Source organism: Pongo abelii, chromosome 5 (assembly GCF_028885655.2).
Source record: "Pongo abelii isolate AG06213 chromosome 5, NHGRI_mPonAbe1-v2.0_pri, whole genome shotgun sequence".
NCBI classification, from domain to species: Eukaryota; Metazoa; Chordata; class Mammalia; order Primates; family Hominidae; genus Pongo; species Pongo abelii.
This window is the reverse complement of record NC_071990.2, coordinates 414,259-432,853: the sequence shown is the minus strand read 5'-3', so window position 1 is coordinate 432,853 and position 18,595 is coordinate 414,259. Positions and strand designations below refer to the sequence as shown.

The window sequence follows — 18,595 nt, the reverse complement described above, 5'->3', positions numbered from 1 at the left end:
CCTTATGTTTGAATACAGAAGAACTCCAGGATCCATCGCTAAATGGAAGAAGCCAAGCTTCAAAAGAGTGTGTTTGGCCTTTCGTTTGTGTAAAAACCAAAAACGTGTAAAGAACAGTTGGGAGGGAGAAAAACACATTTATACTTGCTTGTGTATATAAAAAATACTTCAGAAAGAGTCACAAGTAACTAGTGACAGTGGTTTCTTCCGGCTGGGAACTAGGCACGTGGGAGTGGCAGGGCAGGAGGTAGACTTTTCACTGTGTACCTTTCAGGTGTCATTTTCTAACCATGTATTACCTGATCAAATAACTATTTAAATGATTAAATCATTAATAAATTATTAATACAATTTTATTAATAAAATTTCTTAATAAAATTAAGATATTTTATTAATACAGTTTATAAAATTTGCCCCTCCTTCACTGGACTAACAACAGCAAATCCTTTTGCTTGGGGGTATTTGGAAGGGAAGCTAGCAGTTAGCCTGGGCGAGGGAATAAACGTTCTCATGGGGGTCCGCCTGCCCCTGAAGTTGCTGAGTAGGAGTTAGAGCCTGATCCGCAGCGTCGCTGTGCTGTGGACTGGGCGGGGTGGACTCTGCAGCGCCCCTGCCGTGGCCACCGAGTGCAGTGCAGGGCAGGAGGCAGGTAGGAGGCAGCAGGGCGAAGGCATGGCCCTGGGGGTGAAAAGAAAGAAGGGAGACAGAGGAGATGGTTAATGGGTCCTGAATTTCTACACTTGCTTTATTCCCGTGAACCTGTTCTTCCCACAAGAATTCTAAGCCCTTATTTCCCAGTTACAGCAATAGCTGTGTTAAATGATATATAGCCAAAGAGGTTTCAATGTTTCTAGTTTTTCTTAAATTTCTTTATTTTAGGCGGGGTTATTTAGTATGTGATTGCACTAGAATGTTTCCTTGTGACAACTGGATTCCTTCCTGCATTCTCACTTCCCAGGGTGTATGATGGCATTTCTCACAGGCTGGTATTAGCTGGAATTTCACAATTGGCTGCAGAGCAGCCCCTGCCTTTGCTGTTGGAAGGCATGACTTTTTGAAGAGACGTATACTATCCAGAGGACAAGGCTGACAAGTCAAAGCCACCTCCTCTTGGTAGCCCTCCCAGTACTGAGGCTGTGGCCACCCGGTCCCTCACCCTGGCTTGCTGGTCAGCCATGATGGAGAGGGGGTCTTCCTTGCCAGAGGGCAAGGAGAAATGTGGGGGTGTCTGGTGACGAGCGTACCGTTGCCGGTGTCAGCCAGGTGGGCCGCGAGCTTCCACGCAGACTCAGGCTATTCTTAGTGCATGTTTGAGTTTTGCAGGGGTGGAGGGGGTGCACCAGTGTGCTCAAAGATGTTTTCTTGATCCAAAAGTATAATCATAGTATTTTATTCTTTTCCCCCTTAGCATGGAGATACAAAACTCCCCATAGGGTGGCCTTTGTTGAAAAACTGACCAAACTCGTCTTGAGCCAGCTGCCTAACTTCTGGAAACTCTGGATCTCCTACGTTAATGGAAGCCTCTTCAGTGAGGTGTGTATACGGACTCGGCTAGAGGTGGAGCTGACTGACTGTGCATTTTCACTGTGCATTTCTGGTCTTAAAAATGTTAGATTTAAGTGATTTTTTAAAATGTAGAGGCCCAACATCTCTAGCCATCGTCATAGTTTAAGATTAGTTAAAGCGTTATAAAGCCCTCTCACTTAGTAGCTGTGTGACCTCGAACAAGTCACTTTTCCTCATGTACAAAAAGAGAATAGTCTGGGCACCTGTCTCAAAAGGTGGTTGTAGGGATTAAATGAGATAGGCAATTAAAGAAAAAAGAAAGCTCGAACTCTTTTCAGGGACTCCGAATTGAGATATTGCCATTCAGGCCAAATTCTGGGTGATGTGCGGTAGACTGTGAACAAATGATGAAACAAGGATAGCACCTTGGCAGCCGGCACCCGGAACAAAGTCATCCGTAGAGTATGCAATTTCCCTTGGAAAGAATGTAAACATTCTGCAATCTAGCCCCATTGTTATCAGCTTACAGAAGGTTTTATAAGCCCGTCCATCTTCTGTGGTCACACATTTATTAATGCTTTAGTATCTTCATCATCATATGACTGATAGCATAGAAGGCAGGAACATAAAGGAATGACTCTGTTATGTGTGGCACATGGAAGTCAGTCAGTTTCTAACCTCGCCTCAAGTGCGCCATGAAAGGCCTCCAGCTCCTAGACATAGATTCTAACGCCCTTTGTCCTAGGATGCCAAGGGCACCCACCTGGGAGACTGAGAAGACAGGTGTTTCCTGTCTCTGCAGGAGACCGACTCTACACCAAGGGCTCTGGGGGAGATAGGGGTCTTCTTAGAGTAAAGGCTACTTTCTGCTTCTTTTTAACTTGGCAACACACAAAATGGACATGGACAAAGGCTAAAACCATTTTTGGTTTTTTTGCACAAAGGCACAGCCTTTGTGGTTTAAACCTCTCCTCGGCGGAAAGTGGCTAAGTATCGGAGTACCTCAGGTGTCTTTGGAGTTTCATTTGGCCATGGCCATAAATTCATGCTGATATTAAGGAAATAGAGATGTGCTCTGGAACTTTTTTCTTTGTATATTTGAACTCCAAGTGCCTACTATCTCTGTTGTAAACCCGCTGGATTCCTGCAGCCTCGTTTATATGAATGGTTGGTTTTCTAACCTATAAAATTTACTATGTGCGTAAAAACAGAAATGTGTAATGCATGAACACAAACTCCTTAGTGCAGAAAAAACAAATCGTGTAAGCACAACTTATCAATGCATTTTTTCTTTAATTTCAGTAATCAGTTACTTTATAAGTGAACATTCAAATATTAAAGCAATACACAACTTTCTTTTCTTTGTTAGTTATGTATAAACTCTATTGAAAAGTTGACTATACAGAGGAAGTTCTTCAGGAAACGAACGTCAGGTTTCGCAGGTCTACATAATGAGAGTTGCTTATTGCTGGCTTGGGAAGAGAATAATTTCAGTTTTGTCTGGATAAGTCTTTCCAGTGCTCTGCTTCTGTGTGTCACCATCAGTTTGTGTCTCTGTGATCTCAGCTGGGTGAGCTGTGGGGCTCACCATGCTGAGGTCAAGCCTTGGGTCCCTTGCCCTCTGCACAGTGACAGTGGCACCGCAGGCACCAGCTTCCTGTCTGTGTCTGCTCTGTCCCTAAACCAAATTGTTCACGTGGGCAGGAAAGATTAGATGCTCCCCTGTCATGCCTTTGGACAGATGGCATTCATAGGTTTTCGCGCAGAACACTAGGAGCGTAATAGAAACATCCAGTGTCTATCACTTACTAGCTGTGACCTTAGGCAAATTACTTCTCTGCACCTACTTCCATAGGGCTGGTTTGAGAATTCAATGAGTTAGCATAAGTGAAGTGCTTATAATAATGTCTGACAGATAAGTAAGAGTTTGCTCTTATTATTTGGAATAAAATTTATTCCAGTATTTCCACTATTTGAAATCTCATCGGCCTGGCACACAATAGGTGTTCGGTGAACAAAATTTTGTAACATTAGAAAATAGTAGACTGATGAACTGCTGGAGTAGAATTGAATAATGTCAAGCTGAATCAACTCATCTAAAGAATTAGAATTACTCTTTTAGGGCCAGGCGCGGTGGCTCATGCCTATAATCCCAGCACTTTGGGAGGCCGAGGCGGGTGGATCCACGAGGTCAGGAGATTGAAACCATCCTGGCTAACACAGTGAAACCCGTCTCTACTAAAAATACAAAAAATTAACCAGGCGTGGTGGCGGGTGCCTGTAGTCCCAGCTACTCGGGAGGCTGAGGCAGGAGAATGGCGTGAACCCGGGAGGCGGAGCTTGTGGTGAGCCGAGATCCCACCACTACACTCCAGCCTGGGCAACAGAGTGAGACTCCGTCTCAAAAAAAAAAAAAAAAAAAAGGATTAGTCTTTTAGGACATGGATTTTAAACCGTAGTGTTTGTTTCCAGCCAAGTGTTTTTCCCTCATTTGCATCAGTTCCTACAAGTGGCCCACCACAGATGGACAATAGTTACCTTCCCTGGAGTCTTTTTTGAATCATAAGATTCCTAAGAATTTTTGATCTAGGATATTTTAGTGAAAAGGGGGTATGTTTTGCTTTCTTACAGATTGTATACCGAACATATAAATGAAATATTTGGTTGTGGATGAGAAATAAATCATCTACTTGAGAACTCATGCACAACGTTAATGTTGAAATGAAAAAATAACTCTTAATTGGTTGTGCTGAATTGGATATGCCTATATGTCTACCTATCTGTGTTTATAAACTTAAAAGCTTATAGCAATAATTATTAATTACGTGTAATTTGCTCTACAGATTGGGGCATATTTTGAAACTATGTGCGCTCTTCTGAAGAGCTAGAGGACAGCGCAGGGCTGTAGGAAGGAGCAGAGGAGCTGGGGACACTTGCTCCCCTTGCCGGTCTGCAAGTGAAACCCAGAAGCTGGATTGAATTCTGGGAAGAGTTCTGGGGCTTTCGGTAGCTGTTTAATCTCACAGAAGAAAGCATGATAGTTTTTAAACACAATTTATTTGAATTTTCTTATTTTTCTTGTTATAAAACTGTCTTGTTGTATTAAGAACCCATCCGTTAAAAATTTAGATGAAGTTTCCAACAGTTTAAAAAATAGTCAGTTCTTCAAGCCAGTGAAGGCCATGTGAAGTAACAAATGTGAATCAAAACAGTGAAATCAGCCGTTGCTCTCACCACAAAGCAGTTTTGGTCTGTGTGTGCAGGAAAGAGTTAAGGTTTCTAGTTAACGAAATGGTTAATGGTAGGTTAAGATCTCACCTTTAGATATATCTTAAATATAGTGTATTTTTAGATAAAAATCTTTAAAACAGCCAAATAATTGTTAAATATTAAGTCAGCATTTTAAAAAGTTACATAACTCAATAATATGTAAATTAAAATGCCTTACATATTCCAAAATTAGATTTTCTTTTAAAAATAGGGCAAACTTTACATAATCCATTGTGTTGGAGATATTCAACTCTATTAAATTAAAACAGTAAGTAACAACTGAAAGGGGTCTGCCCCACAACTAATTCCCTTCCCCCTCTACTTTTCATGTATTTGGAGACAAATCCTTGAATTTTACAAAATTACTGTCCAGTAGATTTCATCATGCACTCATGAACACCTGTTTGTTGGGCAAAATTGTGGCAAAATTTAGCCTTAATTTTTGTATATTTTTTAACAACAGATTTTACGCTTTTCTTTGATTTAAAAATATGTAATAGAACAAATGACTGAAATAATCTTCACATTGCACAGTCTTACTATGTACAAAGTTTGGTATCAGGTACTGTGGAGGATACAAGCAAAGGAGATGCCCTTTGACAGTCAAGACTCTTGCAGTTTTATACTGGCATGTGCCTCCCTCCACAGCATGGTGGAGCAAGTGTGCAGGAATCAGGGTGCTCCAGGGCAATAGAACCAATAGGGTGTGTATGCATATCCCTGCACTCACACACACACATACACGAGGAGATCTATCCTAAGGGGTTGGCACATGTCATTATGGAGACTGACAAGCCCCAAGGGTCTGCAGGATGCATTGCGCAGCTGGATGGCCGATGCTGTAAGTTCCAGTTTGAATGCCAGCCGGCTCAAGACCTAAGGAGAGCAGATGTTTCGGTTCAACTATGAAGGCACATAAAGCCCACAGTGTCCCAGCTTGAAGGCAGTCAGACAGGAGGAGTACCTCTAACTCATGGGAGGATCAGCTCTTTTGTGCTGTTCAGGCCTTCAACTGATTGAGTGAGGCCCATCCACATCCCGGAGAGGTTCTGCCATGCACAGTGCATTGATGCGCATGTTAATCTATCCAGAAACACCTCACAGACACACCTAGAGTAATGTTTCACCAAATGTCTAGCACCCTGTGGCCCAGCCAAGATGACACAAAATTAACCATCACAGGTCCTTAACAAAGATTTAGCTCCTGACATTCCAGTAGGTGCTGGGCTCTGCAGCAGTGTCTGAATTCAACAAGCAAAGCAGTCCTCCTGACCCCCGACCGTCACACAAAGCTCTCCAACCTCTGCTCATCCCATTTGCTGACATCTGACATCTCGGGGAGAAGAATTGGGCGTGTTAGGTTTTTCAGGAGCAAATCATAGGGTTACGCCTGGCAGATCTGCCTCCCAGGGCCACTCTCACGTCGGGACCCAGAGTATTCGGGGCAGTTACACTTTCTTAAGTATATTCAAGAAGGTCTTGGGGAACCCTAACACTAGGTGATCATTTATTCACCAGGGACCAGGTACTGAGACACGCATGCATGCACACATGATATACACATGCACATACATGATGCACACACAATACATCATGTACACATATGTAGACATATATGAAACAATATATAACACATGCATATAAATGCATGCATATACTCTCAATATGTAGACATACACATAAATTTACACGTATACATATCTACAATATAAATAAAAGTCACCAAAATAAGCATGACCTTTCCTCTTCTAGAGACAGAACCCAAATAATTTTTTTAAATTATTATTTTAAAAATTCTGGCAACAGCTATAAAAGAAACAAATAGGGTTGTAAGATAGAATATCAGCAATAGGTTGGAGGTCAGGGAAGGCCTCTCCCTGGAGGTGATACTGAAACTGACACGTGGCACAAGAGAAGGACACAACCACACAGAGGATGGGGGGAAGCAGGCCCCAGGCAGCGAGAAGGACGCCTGCAGCACCAGGAGGGCAGCTCAGCTTATCAGAAAAGGAAGAGGCGTCCTGAGCAGTGGGAGGGCTGGGACGGACAGGCCCAGCTGGCAGTGGCTTCATCCCAGGCCATGGGGCGGGGAACAGACCAGCTTTCCACTTTTAAAAAACCCACCTTGGTGGTGTGTTCAGAATGAATTGGTGGGGGACAAATGTGGGGGAAACCATGGAGGTCATCCAGGCAGGAAACGGTGGTGGTTTGGATAAGGTTTCGTCAGTGGAGTTGGAGAGCAGTGGGTAGGTTTGGTTGTATTTTGGAAGTGGTGTTCAAGTGAGGGAGAGGAAAGCAAGGCTTCTGATGTTGCTCCCAGCGGGCTCCTGAGTGAGCGGGAGTTGCCATTTGCCAAGCCAGGAAGACCTAAGGGAGAGCATGCTTGGAGGAAGCTTCAGATTTCCATGGATAATGTGGTAGATTGAGATTCCTGGGAGTTATTCAGTATTTACATCTGGGTCACAGAGGAGATATTCGGGCTGGAGATAGACATTTGGAGGCATGAGATAGAAATGATATTTGAAGCCATGGGAACAAACTAGACAGTGTAGACAGCAAAGAAAAAAGTACCCAAGCCTAAGACCTAACAAACTGCGACATGTAGGAAAGAGCTCTTTGTCACCTCAGTGAGCAGGGCATTCATTTGCTCTATGCCCATTCCCCACACCACCAACCGTGTTCTGATTCTGATCATCACACTGGGCATACAGAAAGCAGCTGAACAGACATTCAGAGCCGCTGGTGTTAGCCGAGTGGGCACGCATTAGGTGGGGGTCCCTCTGCGCATGCCTCCTTCCTCACTGCAGCACCAGGGCAGTACGTTCTCCTTCAGGTGGCCTGTCTCAGCCACCTGGGCTCACCTGCTGCTGTCTCAGTGTGGCTGTGCTCACCTGGGCCACTGCAACATCCTGCTGGCTGGTCATACTCGCACACTGGCCCCTCATTCCTTCTTCTTAACGTAGGCCTCACAGCACTCCGCTGCTTAAAACACTTCAGTTCCTTCTCATTTGTCTTAAAAATAAAGGAAAAATCAACGTATGAGTTTAACCCTGGGATACAAAGAATTTTAAGTGTCATTGACCAGTGAACTCAGGAGCTAGCTTTTTGAATGATTATTGGGATGAATTTTAAGTGTCATTGACCAGTGAACTCAGGAGCTAGCTTTTTGAATGATTATTGGGATGAATTTTAAGTGTCATTGACCAGTGAACTCAGGAGCTAGCTTTTTGAATGATTATTGGGATGAATTTTAAGTGTCATTGACCAGTGAACTCAGGAGCTAGCTTTTTGAATGATTATTGAGATGAATTGCAGGTTTAGTTTTTATACATACCTTTAATTCTTTCAAGACAAAAATGTATTTCTACAAAGAAAAAAATGATAAAAGCTGCATAGTTTAATATAAAATTTAAAAATGAATGGAAACTACAGTTTGAAGGATGTTGGTCTGTGTATGTGCTGCCTGTTTTTTTGTCAGGTTTGTCTGATAGTTCCATTGAAAACACCCGACAATCCTAACTCATATTTTACTTACATTGACATGTTCATTATATAAACTAACCCTACACGCAGTTTTTATAGCTTATACAGAAATATATATACAACGCACATAACATTGCTTGTATTTTAAAACTAACTTAAAGTCAATATCATGATAATTTATAATGCAACTCTTCTTAACTTGAAAGTTCTCTTGACTTGTCATGCGTTAACCAATAGTGCATGAGCATTTTAACCTTAAAGGGTAACTTTTGCATTATGTCAATGAAGTGTCAGAATTTTATTTTACATTGTATGATTTTGTTAATGCTTATTTATTTAGAAAGCTTCCTAGGCTTGTCCTTCTAGGGTATTTTATATAATAATATTTAGTTAGAAAATGTGTTAATAAACAGTTCTCTGAAATCCAATTGAACAGGCTTCTCTTTTAGTCAATATAAAGTAGTTTTCCATACATTAAGGAGAAAGAGACATTGGAAAAAAAAATGAGTTATATCAGTAAACAAACAAAAATTAATTCTAGAATGATAGAATGTATTTTATCCTAAATTACACTGAAATCTCTGAAGGAAGAGCCACAGTTTATAGTATTTAAAACTAAAATGACAGATTTCAGAGCTTAGGCTTCCTTTGGTTTCTTTACTAGCTAATGAGAAAAGATGTTGACAGTGCTGTCTTGGGTATGATACTTGATGGTTTAACCATACGACATCGTTGATGAAAATGGCAGATGAAATTCACCTATAAAATCGGTAGTTTCAACTTAATTCTTAGATTCATTCATGGGAATTGTACTTAAAGGTTTTAGAAAGATAAATAACTTCTCATTGGGATAAGAAAGGTTTTCTAATTAATCATTCTTTAATCAGAAACATAGATTATGTCTTAAGCATTTCTTTTAATCAAGTTATAACCATATTTAATGTTCTCTTGATGTACAAGTGCTAAAGCATTTCTTATTTTTATAAATTATTTCTAATATGTTTTATTTTGTTTTTTTAATTTTTAAGACTGCTGAGAAGTCAGGCCAGATTGAAAGATCAAAGAATGTAAGGCAAAGACAAAATGATTTTAAGGTGAGTAAGTAGTAATAAGTATGTAGACTTTTTCACAGGTTAGGGTTTTTCCTTTCTCACTTTGTATTCAAGACATCCATTATTGCCCAGGCAGCGTCTTTTAGTTAATGTAACCCGATTAATTACATTTGAACACAGTTATGCTTGTTCCTGGTTTTCTAGAAAATGATTCAAGAAGTAATGCACTCCCTGGTGAAGCTGACCCGTGGAGCCCTGCTTCCCCTCAGCATCCGGGATGGGGAAGCCAAGCAGTACGGAGGCTGGGAGCTGAAGTGCGAGCTCTCCGGACAGTGGCTCGCTCATGCCATCCAGACCGTAAGGTGAGTATGGACACATTCTCAGAGAAAGGCATACTTTTTTTTTTTTTAACTTTTTGGAAAGAGTTAATACATTCAGTGAAGAAGAAATTCTTCTTTTTCTTCTTTTTGTCCTTTTGCCTCCACTGTTTCCTGTTCATCATCTGACAGCTAAGCTCCTCACTGTTCCTGGTTTTTATGTTGGACTAGAATGTTCTTGTGTTTACGCATCTTCTCCGTTGTTTAACTCAGTATTACTCTTACAGTACAATCCCTATTGTGGTCTGTTTCTGTTTTCAGCCTAATGCTGTAGCTTGTAAGCTCCATGAGGAATGATTATACAGTGAAAGAGATGCTAGGAATAGCTTTGCGATCCCACTCTGCTCACTTTTGTTTGGATGTGTTTGTTCGCAGACTTACTCATGAATCGTTGACTGCCCTTGAAATTCCTAATGACCTGTTACAGACTATCCAGGATCTCATCTTGGATCTCCGAGTACGTTGCATAATGGTCACGTTGCAGCACACGGCGGAAGGTGTGTTTAGATAAATCGGTGGCGTTTACTGTGCAACGATTAACTGAATGTGCCACCTCCTTTCAGTGTCCAAATCCCTGAAAACAAGGGAAAATTACTCTTCTGGAAATTTGAATATATTAGTTCATCTTATTTCTAGCTGCTCAATAGAGTGTTTTTTCTTCTTGTGATGTATTTTCAAATCAATTTAGTTGAGAATTAAGACCATGCAGAAACTAAGATGGATACACTTGAAAATGTTTAAAGATATAAGAATATTGTTATGATAAATGTTAAGTAGAAAACATAGGGTATAAAATGTACATAAAGTCTGATCTCGGTTTTGAAAATATATGGATGTATATTTTTAAATTTTAATTTACAGAAATCAATGTCCAATCAAAGGAAACTCTGTTAGTGTTGGTTCTCTGGATTCCAGAAATTATAGATGATTCTTGTTTTCTTTATACTTTTTAAATTTTTCAGGCTTTTCTACATAAAATCATAAAAAAACCATAAAGGTTTTCTTTACAAAGCAGCCTTTTGGTTATTAAATATTTTCAAAAACAATCAAGAACATTGCTAAAATGGCACAGGCGTTTACTATCTACTACCAGGCTTTTTAGATAGGAAGCTTACATCTCTGCAAAATTGGTGGGCGATGCTGTGTAAATGGGAAGGGAATGGAACCCAGGTGAGAAGTGGGATATTCCCCTCTTAGTTGATTACCTCCTCCTCACCTAGGAACCTGAGTCTGCCCCAACGCTGAAGATTTGAGCAGGTGGCATTCCCTTAGCCAACTGAGAATCATATTGCCCTTGTCAGGAATCTATAGGATTCAAAAAACAGCCAAATTATTCATCAGAAATTTTAGGAAAAAAAATACTGTATGACTTATTTTGTACATGCCTTGTGTTGTGAAGAATCCTGAATAAGTAATAAATCATTGTCTCAAGTTGTCATTAAATCTAACCTAGAATTCCCCAAATTGGGCTATGCAGTAAAAACTTTTATTTACATTAATATCTTATTAGAATAATCCAGTGAACAATATGTAGTTAAGTCATCAAGTCTACCAAAATTATATTCTTTGCCTACTTTCATCAAGTTTTTACAAACCTATATAAAACAATGAAAAACCATAACCTGTATAAATTTTTAATGTGTATAAAATTTAGTGAGATAATTATAAAGTATTTGTGTGCTTCTTTTCATATAGAAATAAAGAGATTAGCTGAAAAAGAAGACTGGGTTGTTGATAATGAAGGACTGACTTCTCTAGTAAGTTTAAATTCTTTTCAATTATTAGTCATTAGTGTATATTTAAAATAAATGGTTTATCATATTAATAGGGAGCATGTGCTCCATATGTTGCAGCTCTAAAGAGAAATGTAAGCTTCTTAAAGTTTTTCTTCTCAGAGACATTTTTGCTTAACACTAACCATAAATATTAAAAAATTAAAACAATGCGTTTCTTTTAGACTTGACCTTTTTCATCCTGTGTAACTTATGATTTTTGTTTGAATTACTTTTTTGAAAACAGAGTATGCTTAATTCTAAATTACTCAGCAACTTGAGCTTGTCCAAAAAGCAGGATAGAAGAGATGACGTTGCTGGCTCCGAAGCCAAAACAAGCCAAACAAACAAAAACAACCACCACAGACCACTACAGATACATTCTCAGGCCGGGCAGCCAACTGTGACCTGTTTCTAGAATCTTCATCTTTTCAGCTGGGACTTTTAGGTTTGAAAATCATCTTCATGATTTCACGGGTTTTCACACTTGTTTCTGGGTGCTCCTCGCGGTCCTGTGGGTAGCTGTGCCAGTGACGATGGCCAGGCAGCGGCCGACACATCCCAGTGGCTTTCACCAGGGAGGGACTTCTGTCTCTCACAGCAGCCTGGCAGCGTGGTCACACAGTCAGTGCCCAGGGCTGCCTCCCTCCTTCTTCCCTGTGACCCTTCACACTGCCTTCTGCTCAGGCTGGCCTCGTGGTCGCTCGTGGCCTGGCTGCTGTCAGGAAGAAAGTCCAGTCCCCTCCCAGGAGCCATAGCTTGCAACTCTCCTCCATCTAATTGGTCGGAACACATTCCATGCCTGTCCCTGTCGGCAACAGAAGCCAGGAGAGCACGTGGCTGCTCCTGTTTTCTGTCTTACCTTATTAAGAAAAAAGGATAGGCTGGGCGCAGTGGCCCACGCCTGTAATCCCAGCACTTTTGGAGGCTGAGGCGGGCGGATCATGAGGTCAAGAGATCAAGACCATCCTGGCCAACATGCAGAAACCCCCTCTCTACTAAAAATACAAAATTTTGCTGGGCGTGGTGGTGGGCGCCTGTAATCCCAGCTACTCAGGAGGCTGAGGCAGGAGAATCGCTTGAACCCAGGAAGCAGAGGTTGCAGTGAGCCGAGATCGCGCCACTGTACTCCAGCCTGGTGACAGAGTGAGACTGTCAAAAAAAAAAGAAAGAAAAAAAGATAGCAATCCTAGGAGGCAACTAGCAGTTTCTGCCTCAGATAAGAAAACTAGAATGAAATGGTCTTGACTTGCCCAGATTTACAAACCAGTGATGAGTCAGGCTGTCAGGAAACAATGATCCTGCACAGTATTTTTAAATTCCCTTGAATTTCTATGTAGTCATCCCTTGGTATCCTCAGCAAAGGCTGGTTCCAGATCCCTTCATGATACCGAGGTCTGAGGATTCTCAAGCCCCTAAAAGTTGGCTTTCTGTGTCCTTGGACTCTATCCAGCCAGGTCCTCCACTGGTGGAGTTCACAGATGCAGAACCTGGGAGCATGAAGGGCTGACAGTGCTTCTCATGGACCGTCTTCTCTGGGGGCTGGGGAATTTTTGACTCATTCTCTTCCTCCAAACTTCAAGGTCCTATCTTAAGTTAATACATCATTGTACCTTACTTGATATATAACAAGGTGATTTAGAAAAGCAATGCTTACTAACAGTTTTTTGCAAATTAAATCATGCTTGAAATGAGTTAGGGAAGTTTATTATTTTTAATAAGTCAATCAACATTCTATTTTGAATGCCTTATTTTTTATAAAAATATTTTAATTGGGCCGGGCACTGTGGCTCATGCCTGTCATCCCAACACTTTGAGAGGCTCAGGCAGGTGGATCACCTGAAGTCAGGAGTTTGAGACCAGCCTGACCAACATGGTGAAACCCTGTCTCTACTAAAAATACAAAAATTAGCCAGGCACAGTGCTACATGCCTATAATCCCAGCTACCTGGGAGGCTGAGACAGGAGAATCACTTGAACCTGGGAGGCAGAGGTTGCAGTGAGCCGAGACTGCGCCATTGCACTCCAGCCTGGGCAATAAGAGCAAAACTCCCATCTCAAAAAAAAAAAAAAAAAAAAAAGAAAATTTTAATTGATTGGGTTTCTATTCGTCACAATTATTTGTATTTAAATAGTAACTAGTCTATAGCTAATTCTCCCCCACACTAAATCTTTAGAGCAAGGTGTGGACCTGCACCACTGCACAAAAAGACAGAATGTAAACCATCTCCACTTTTTATATTGACTACATGGGAAATAATAATATTTGGATAGATTGCATTAAATAGATTATATGAAAATTGACTTTATGAGTTTATTTTTTAAAAGCTTTTTAAAATGTGATTACTGGTAAATCTAAAATTTCTTACATGGCTTATGTTTGTGGCTAACATTATACACCTATTGGACAGCACTGGTATAAAGTGAAAATTTATTGCACTTGATTTGGAATCAGAACCTAGTTCAGTCTTCCATGCAATCCTAAAGAAGCCATGTAGTCTGTCTGACCCTAGAGTCTTAGTTTGTAAACAAGGAGCAGAACACATCTTCACAGTGATGTGGGTTAGGATACAATGAGATACTGTGGACCAAAGCATCTGGAAACTGCAAAGCTCTGGACAAACATAAAGGATTTTTATTTGTTAAATTAATACTTGTGATCACTGGGCTACTATGATAATAATACATTAAGTTTACTATGTTCAGAGCTCTTTTATATAGACCTATCTTAATTATCACAGCAAGCCTTGAAGACAGGCCAAAAGGGATCATTGGGCCACCGTCCACTGAATCACTTGCCCGAGATGAAACAGGTGCAGGCAGGTTAGACATACCTGCCTCAAATCAGTTACGTGCAAATGGAAAAAAATTATATGTTCAGTTTGAGAAGGCAGAGTCTGCTGTCAAGGTCCTATTCCTCGTTCTTAAAATCTGCCATAAATTCAGTAACTCTGAGCCATAAAAACAGGGATTGGCTTCAGGTCCTTCTTCAGGTCAGTGCCTCAGGTACACGTGGTCAGCCAGTGTGTGCTTCTCTGGAAGCCTCCGGACCTCGTTTGCCTGATTGTAGTACATCAGCCTCTGTGAAAATGCTCTGAAATAGTTACTTCAGAAGCTTCTTTGTAGTTTATTTTTAAACTTTAACTAGTGCAACTGCAACCATAAGATAACTGATTTCATGTTTGATCTCTCACACAAGCCACATAACTATCTGCAGGGACGAAAGAACTGACCCCCAGTGCACCTTGCGAATGAATGAGCCCTAGGAAATGGCACGTATGGAGTCAGCCAAGACATTGTCTAGCCAGAGGTCCTTGAAGAAGTGTCCTACCACAATAGACTTGATAACACTGAGTCAGTTTTTTAGCTATTCCACGTGGACCTCTTAAGAGAAAACGTGAATCAATGTTTAGAGCACAAGTCTAGATTCCAGCTTGGAGTGTTAGTATTTTAATCCAGTGTGTATATAAAATTCTTAGACTTTGAACAAGGACTTAAATTGTATAATCCTAACCTCTTATCACATACCAATATAAGAAAATGTATATTTTCTTAAGATTTCCATAGTGCCAGTCCCATGTGTTTGAGACGAGAAAACTTTTTTCTTTCCTTGTGACTGGGATAGGAAAATGCTGCTTATCCCATTAAGGACATGAGGGTCAAGCACTGCCTCACTATGACTGTCCCTCAGCTGAGGCATTCTCTCTGATTAGAGCTTCGCTTCAGAGCTCAGAAACAGCTCACTCGAAAGCATCCTGTTTTCTTCTCATGTTGAAAATGGTTTCTGCCTTTTTTCAATTTGGATAATTCTGAGATTCTGAGAATTTTCTTCTTTCAGAAGAACTGGAATGATTTGTGATAACTTTTGACAGTCATCTAAATTGGATGACTCACTGACAATACACAGAGATAGGACTATTTCTTTCTTTTGAGAAAAAAGAAATAGTGAATGTGTAGACTATCACCTACTCCCGGTTCAACTGAAAGCACTCATTGAACTTTCTAGTATTCTGTTTCTACTTATTATATTAGTATGGGTATAAAAATAAAATTAATAAGAAAGTTGAGTCCAAATTTTAATAGAACAAATCTAAACAACCACACATGAACATCAACATTTACTTATTTATTTTTTTAATTTTTCATTTTTTTGAGCCGGAGTCTTGCTCTGTCACCCAGGCTGGAGTGCAGTGGCATGATCTCGGCTTACTGCAACATCCGCCTCCCTGGTTCAAGTGATTCTCCTGCCTCAGCCTCCTGAGTACCTAGGACTACAGGCATGCACCACCACACCCAGCTAATTTTTTGTATTTTTAGTAGAGACGGGGTTTCATCATGTTGGCCAGGCTGGTCTCGAACTTCTGACCTCAAGCAATCCACCCACCTCTCAGCCTCCCAAAGTGCCGGGATTACAGGCGTGAGCCACCGCACCCGGCCAAACATCAACATTTAATGGCCCACGGTTGAATTTCAGATTCGATTGTCAATATTATAGTAATAATTATCATTGTAACGTCTTAAATTTTCATACCTTCTGAGGTGGGTAGGTTAGATGAGTAAGGTCAGTAACCTAACAAACATTTTGCCTCTTTAAATGCTTTCTGTGCAGTTGGTATTTCATTCTCTATTTCTTATTTTATTACTGTTGTTGTACTTTCAAGTATTCTTTATAATGCCCTCTGGTGGTTTCAAAGTGCAGTAATAACATTAAAGCTGAGGCACTGTTTTAGCTTTCATTAAGTCTGGGTTCCTTTCCATAAGAAAATAAACTTGTCTTTTTAAAAGATGTATATAGATGTCACTTCCTTTCTTCTCTTCAGTTTTTTTCCCAAAGTCTTTTAAAAATTAATGCATGTGTTGAAGAGAGGTTCTCACTCCCAGTGTTTTGCACACAACTGCTTGGTTGAGCCTTGAGCCTTCCATGTCTCGCTGCTCCGGATGAAGCCCGGCCGCCTACCCCATCTCTCAAGACCTGTGCTCATGTTTGGTGGCTGTGACGCGCTGCTTTTCCTCTGGTCCTGCTTTTCCGGTGGTTTCTTACCCACTCTGCGGGCTGTGTGCACTGTCCTCTGAGAGCTTGCTCCTCTCCTTCCCTGTTCCTTCAAAGGGCTGGTCCCCCTTGCCCTTCCCGTCTCAGCATCAATGTTCTCACAGTCTTGGGGGCCTTCTATGACCATCCTATTTAGAGCAGATCCCCCATCATGATTGTTCTCTCAGTTCTACTTCTTTTCTTTTTTTTTTTTGAGACGAAGTTTCTCTCTGTCACCCTGGCTGGTGTGCAGTGGCGCGATCTTGGCTCACTGCAACCTCCGCCTCCTGGGTTCAAGCAATTCTCCTGTCTCAGCCTCCCGAGTAGCTGGAACTATAGGTGCGTGCCACCACACCTGGCTAATTTTTGTATTTTTAGTAGAGATGGGGTTTCACCATGTTGGCCAGGATGGTCTCTTGACCTCGTGATCCACCCGCCTCAGCCTCCCAAAATGCTGGGATTACAGGCGTGAGCCACTGCGCCCGGCCAAGTTCTACTTCTTTTATTCATGACACTTACTATTTTAATTATTTTATTTCTATACTGTTTTAAACCATTTTGTCAACTTTGACTTTCATGGTCGTGTCTCCTGCCTGAAATATACACATAATGAGAATTCTGTCTTACTTACTCCTGTATCTTCCTTAACCTAGAGTAGTTCCTGGCACAAAGTGAAAACTTAAACACCCTTAGGAGCTAAGATTCATTCTAGCTTCTCTTGAAATGCCATTGGTTGGGCATATTTTCAAGTTTCATTTTCTGACTTAATGTAGATAGAAAATGACTGTTTACAATCTATCTGATATAAAGATCCTGTACATCTTCTAGGTCATTATTATTAACATTAAATTTTGTTTAATAGTTCCAGAGATGTGGAAGATCTAGGAGACTCAGCTCATCCCAGAATATACTTCAGAATTAGCATTCAAAATATAAACTCATTATATCTGCTCCTCGTTGTATATTGGCCTCTTAGAAGACTAGAATTTTTTGAAGAAAATTTTTAGTCGTATCTGAGTTTTATTTTAGTTGAATTAGATATGCTTTGGAGTCTCAAGATTGATTCATTCTAAAATACGAAGTACAAAACATATGCCAAACCTGAAACTCAATGACTGGGAGATTACTTTTCAGATTGTGTTTCTGTTCCATTCCATTAATCTGGAAAATGTGGAGCTTGGGGCCATATTCACTTGTGTTAAATATGTCTTCATAGCCAGTGCTTGTTTTTGAATTTTACAATATGCTGTTTTCCCTTCAGCCATGTCAGTTTGAACAGTGCATCGTGTGTTCTCTGCAGTCACTGAAGGGGGTTCTGGAGTGCAAGCCGGGAGAGGCCAGTGTAAGTATTCCAGCTCCACCTGGACTCCAGTTTCCCAGGGAGCCTTGGGAATCATACTTGTAAATTTTTGACTCATCATATTGCAAGACCTTTTCTCCCTCTTTGCTTGCTTGTTCCATTTAGTTTAACTGCGTAGATGTGCTGATTTCTGATTCCAAGCCAGGCTGACGCAAGCTAAAGTGTGAGTGCAGGTGTTGCAGGTGGAGTGGTCACAGTGATAGCACTTTGTGGACAGCGATTGATGGGCCTGGCTCTTGACCATCAGCCCAGGACTGCGTTGTCTTCTCCAGCCCGAATAGGCCCACTCTTCACGCATACCCTTCTTTTAGAGTAAGGACACCACTCCTGCAGCAGTGTTCCACGTTTTAACTATTTATATCTAACTTCATACACAAAAAGCCTTGTTTTCTTAGCAAAGTCCAAAAATTTTAATCAAAATTCTTCCTTACAGGTCTTCCAACAACCTAAAACACAGGAGGAGGTTTGCCAGCTAAGCATCAATATAATGCAGGTAATAATAGAAAGCAGTAATGCCCAAAGCCTCAAATAATACTAAGTTATCAGTCAACCCCTCTCCTATTTATAATCTGCAGATGACATTCACCAAATATGTATTCTTTTTTCATCTTGTCTGTGTACATAATAGTTTAAGGTAAGTGGGTAACAAAGTTTAATGTAAGATTAATTCCATCTTGTTTTAGCAATACCCAAATGTTTCATTTATGTTATGCTCCCCTTTTTTGTGTTCTCTTGGTACTTTCTAT

The 18,595-nt window shown here is 40.7% G+C and overlaps 1 protein-coding gene across 8 annotated transcripts in view; it reads left to right on the top strand.

Moving 5' to 3' along the window:
- EXOC2 (exocyst complex component 2) overlaps positions 1-18,595 on the top strand; it is a 204,859-nt gene that overhangs the window by 119,707 nt on the left and 66,557 nt on the right. For all 8 annotated transcript variants that reach the window (XR_008525798.2, XR_008525797.2, XM_054556853.2 and 5 more), the window contains 7 exon segments: positions 1,409-1,533; positions 9,288-9,353; positions 9,516-9,673; positions 10,064-10,185; positions 11,384-11,445; positions 17,751-17,831; positions 18,283-18,342. Coding sequence is in view for 6 of the 8 variants with exons in the window: in XM_054556853.2 (XP_054412828.2) it covers positions 1,409-1,533; positions 9,288-9,353; positions 9,516-9,673; positions 10,064-10,185; positions 11,384-11,445; positions 17,751-17,831; positions 18,283-18,342 (674 nt within the window). In the remaining 2 variants the exon portion in view is untranslated.